General features: G+C 38.6%; 1 protein-coding gene across 1 annotated transcript; it reads left to right on the plus strand.

The window, feature by feature from the left end:
- Positions 1–4,027: 4,027 nt before the first annotated feature.
- LOC308337775 (ras-related protein Rab-9A-like) lies at positions 4,028–4,633 on the plus strand (the record flags this gene model as incomplete). The annotated part of the gene is given in 3 exon segments (XM_080795975.1): positions 4,028–4,327; positions 4,331–4,348; positions 4,352–4,633. Coding segments are annotated over 3 exon segments (600 nt in total).
- Between the last annotated feature and the right edge of the window lie 648 nt (positions 4,634–5,281).

The following is a 5,281-nucleotide window of genomic DNA, read 5'->3' on the forward strand; positions in this document are numbered from 1 at the left end:
AAGGTTGTAGTGTCAGTGAGATCCAGATGTCTTCACTGAAAAGAAGGCTTAGTCCTCAATCTATAAAGGAGAGTTTTTAAGGAGGGACAATAATAGTGTATGTTCAAATAGTTTTGTTCTTTTGATTTTGCTCTTCTTTCTTCCAAAACTTGAAGTTGTATGATCAAGAATCAAAATAACTGAACAAAATAAACAAGTTAGTACATTATTAAAATGTCAGCAAACTAAGGATTTTGAACTTGTTTAGTCTTCCTCTGTACCATTTATTTTGTCTTGCCATTGAGGGGAACCATATATTTAAAATAGAGAAAGCTTTGTTTTATTTGTATCAGCAGGACTTGGATTTATGGAATGACCAAGTGACATGATAGATGTCATTGTCACTAAAGGAAAACTTTATTGCTATATTTCATGAGAGGAGGGTAGCCCATACAGGGGCACAGGAGAAAGAACTACTGTAGGCCAGGAGACAAAAAGGAATAAAAGGAACCCTAACTCAGGGCCTTAATTTGGGTCCCAAAGAGAGGCAAAGTATTTCAAAGTAATAATTTTAGCAGACTTTGAGTTACAGTAGTGGTCTCTGGTATTATGGTCCTCGAAGTGATTTAAGGCAGGAGAAACTTTGGCTTAGTCTGTAAGAGTTAGATAAAGGAAGTACTAGGAATGGGATTTGTTGATTTGGTCACAAAAAGCTTGCTGTTGGTGGAATCCTTTGCTATCTCAAGGAATGAGTGTGCTGGAAAGTCTTTAACTGTTCAGAAATATTTTTTAAGGTGCTAAGACATCATAAAATTCAGAGAATGTAAAAAAAACATTAATATGACCTTCTAGAGGTATGCACTTTCATTACCTAATACTTCTCTTGCACAACTTTAATTGTATTAATTAGAGAATGAATTACTCTGGCACTTATTTGAAAGGAATGATAATGACAGTTAAATTAAGGTTTAAGTTCTTTTCCATTATTTTTTAATTATATTTTCTTGTTAACTTTATTTCTGTCTAATGAGAAGTTGCTAGAGGTTTTTTTTTTCCATAATGGTACAGCATGTAGTTGGAATGAATAATTAATTATTTTACATTATAAAAAATGCTCAATTACATTACAGGGATTCATGTACATGTATTGTGGTTCACACATCACATTATAATGTAATCATATGCTTAAGGAATTTGCAAATTCATGCTATTCAGTATAATAACTATTAATATCTTACCATTCCAATACTCAACATCTACTTTCATTCATCATTAACTACTTTTATATTAATCACAAGTTTTCTCCAGAACCATGCTGTTCAGTACAACTGTTGGCTCTTTGAATGTGGCAAATTAAACTTGTTAAAATTAAATAAAATTTAAGATTTTTTCCTTCATCCCTGCAGTCACATGTTAAGTGCTCAATACCTTCATATGGCTACTGCCTAATGAGTTTGTAGGGCATTTTCTTCATTATAGAAAGTTCAAAAGCTCTGATAACTCTTTTGTGTTATAAAATTTTTATAAAATTTAATATACTTAAAAGCTCTTACTGCTGAGATATTTGCAGATTAAATAATATAATTTGAGTTCAAAAAACTGGAGAGAAGGAATAAAGTATTATGGAGGAAATAGAGTTTGTCATAAATTTATAATTGGTTAATATGCTAGGTTTAATTTTTCTCTTCCTCTCATTATTCAAAAACTGCCAGTGTCTTTGAAAGTACCTTAAGAAAAACCATAATAAACATTAAGTAGGAATAAAGTTCTCACCAGCATTTAGAGATATTTGTATTTATCTGTAGGCAGATGAAATCCCACTCCACATGACCTGGTTCCTATAGTGTGGGAAGTTTTAATTATGCCTTGAGACTTGCCTGCTGTTGGTGGGTATTAAGGAGGGCACAGATTGCATGGAGCACTGGGTGTTACATGCAAACAATGAATCATGGAACTCTACATCAAAAACTAATGATGTACTGTACAGTGACTAAAATAACATAATGTGTAAAAAGGAAAAAAAAAAAAAGACTTACCTGCAAGAGTATTGTTGGGTCCCCCAATAATGGGTCCATGATTAAAGGAGCAAGACTGATACAAAGCGAAGGTCAAGCAAAGCTTTATTTCATGCCAGCATCGAGAATCAAACCAAATGTTCAGGGCTGCCTCTTACAGAGAGCGCAACCCCTCCCTGCCTCACAGACTAACTTTTATAGAGCAAAGGCCATGTGGTTGAGCCTGGCCACACACAGGTGGCCAATGAGATTGTAACACACAGAGAAAGCTGCACAGTCATGCTCGGTCCCACACGGGTGGCCAAATGAATTACAATTCACCCCATAGTAGCTATTTGAACTAGCCTATCACCTTGGTCAGAATTGGCACCCAAAAGGCAGGGCCCACACTCTGTGGTAGCTAGGGAGACAGTATGCACGCTCCACTGATTTGGTGTCTCCACCTGACCGGACTCATCCCTGCATTTGGGCTGTTAGCTCCACCTGACCTGACCCACCCTTGTATTTGGGCTTTGTTACCTGGGACTGGTTTCCTGGGCTTGCTTTTAAGTAAGTTTTCTGGCTGGGGGTGAGGGTGGGGGGCAAGGTCAATTTAAGTTTTACTGCATAAACAACAAAATGGCTGTTCAACTGAGATGAAATTGCTCTGGCTAAATAGGCCCTTACACTCTTTACCATTACTGTCTACAATAATCACCTGCCTACTTACAAATAAATCTAAGTCCATTTGTTAAGATGCACTAACAGACAATTTTTGTGCCAATTTCAAACAGACCATCTATTATTGTCAATGTTTGCCTAACATACCAAGGATTTTCTTTACTCTTACCCCACTTTCTCTCTTAAAATGATTCACCAAAAGGATGAGGAAAGCAAGACACAGAAGTTGACTGATCTAGCTGTAGGTGGTTAAAACACCAATTACTCAGTAAGCAAACACTTCTCTCCATTAGAAATGTTAATTTGAACTTCCAAAAATTAATCTCAGCAGCAGTAGTTTTTAATATATCACACTCTATTATAGTCTACCCATAAGACCCATTAGGGCAACTCCGACTTTTAGCAAAAATTAATCTGTGCCATTATTTTGAAATAGAACAAAATAAACCTGGAAAAAAAAGTTGATCTATATATACTGTAAGGGCCTATTTGGCCAGAGCAATTTCATCTCAGTTGAACAGCCATTTTGTTGTTTATGCAGTAAAACTTAAACTGACCTTGCCCCCCACCCCCACCCCCAGCCAGAAAACTTACTTAAAAGCAAGCCCAGGAAACCAGTCCCAGGTAACAAAGCCCAAATACAAGGGTGGGTCAGGTCAGGTGGAGCTAACAGCCCAAATGCAGGGATGAGTCCGGTCAGATAGAGACACCAAATCAGTGGAGCGTGCATACTGTCTCCCTAGCTACCACGGAGTGTGGGCCCTGCCTTTTGGGTGCCAATTCTGACCAAGGTGATAGGCTAGTTCAAATAGCTACTATGGGGTGAATTGTAATTCATTTGGCCACCCGTGTGGGACCGAGCATGACTGTGCAGCTTTCTCTGTGTGTTGCAATCTCATTGGCCGCCTGTGTGTGGCCAGACCCTACCACATGGCCTTTGCTCTATAAAAGTTAGTCTGTGAGGCTGGGAGGGGTCACCTCCTTGTAAGAATGGCTCCAACTGGTCGGTTTGATTCTCGATGCTTGGCATGAAATAAAGCTTAGCTTGACTTTTGCTTTGTATCAGTCTCGTTCCTTTGATTACAGACCTAACAAAGAGCAAAGTATAACAAAAATTAGCTTCACAGTAAACTGTGACCTAAGGAAGGGGAAGAACAATCCCTCATTAGTTGTTTTAGGGAGTTATGGTAAGATTGTAGCAGCTAAGTCAGTGATGAGTTACTGACAGATTTTATAGGTATTCCTTATTCAGAAATAAATTGGGCTACATATATTGATTTGAATTCTTACAGTCACAGAATAATGTCTGTAGATGGACATAATGGGTATCTTTTTATTTTAAGGGTTCTAAAGTCAAAACCTTGAGATTAATAATGGCAGGAAAATCTTCACTTTTTAAAGTAATTCTCCTTGGAGATGGTGGAGTTGGGAAGAGCTCTCTGATGAACAGATATGTGACCAATAAGTTTGATACCCAGCTCTTCCATACAATAGGTGTGGAATTTTTTAATAAAGATTTGGAGGTGGACAGACATTTTGTTATTATGCAAATTTGGGACATAGCAGGTCAAGAGCGATTCAGAAGCCTGAGGACGCCATTTTACAGAGGTTCTGACTGTTTCCTGCTCACTTTCAGTGTCAATGATTCCCAGAGCTTCCAGAACTTGAGTAACTGAAAGAAAGAGTTCATACATTAGGCAGATGTGAAGGAGCCTGAAAGCTTTCCTTTTGTGATCTTAGGCAACAAGATCGACATAAGTGAACGTCAAGTGTCCACAGAAGAAGCCCAAGCCTGGTGCAGGGACAACGGCGACTATCCTTACTTTGAAACAAGCGCAAAAGATGCCACAAATGTCGCAGCGGCCTTTGAGGAAGCGGTTCGAAGAGTGCTTGCTGCTGAGGATAGGTCAGATCACCTGATCCAGACAGACACGGTCAGTCTGCACCGAAAGCCCAAGCCTAGCTCGTCTTGCTGTTGACCGTTTAGAGAGGTTGCCTGTGTGATCTAACCAACTCACACACACACGGAAAAACACAGGGTGGAGACGAGAATTAGCATTTGCAGCAGTGGATCATGTACTCATAAAATTAAACTAACCATATTGCTGTTTTGTTAGTGGGTGGGAGAAGGGACACATCCACTCAGGGAAGAATCAATTTACTCAGTAGTGGCACCATACATTTATAAATTGTAATGCTTGTCTGTTAACATTTAATTTAAATATGTATGTTACAGAGCTCATAATGAGATGGCCAATACTTTAATTATAATTAAAATAAAACTCCACATTATTCTTGAAGTTATAGCTGGACTACTTTTCTCTTTATAAATTGGAAAACTATATATTTAGGTTTCCCCCACTATCCAAAAGTAGAGTGTTCCTCTGAAATCTTTCATAAGCCAAAATGTATAGTGCAAAGAAGCAATTATCAATTTATCTGGAAAGCATTTTTTTTAAGATTATTTATTTGACAGACAGAGACCACAAGTAGGCAGAGAGAAAGAGGAAGGGAAGCAGGCTCCCCACTGAGCAGAGAGCCCGATGTGGGGCTCCATCCCAGGACCCTGACCAGGACCTAAGCTGAAGGCAGAGGCTTAACCCACTGAGCCACTGAGGTGCCCCAAA

The sequence above is a fragment of the Martes martes genome (genome assembly GCF_963455335.1).
Source record: "Martes martes genome assembly, chromosome: Y".
In the NCBI taxonomy this organism is placed as follows: domain Eukaryota; kingdom Metazoa; phylum Chordata; class Mammalia; order Carnivora; family Mustelidae; genus Martes; species Martes martes.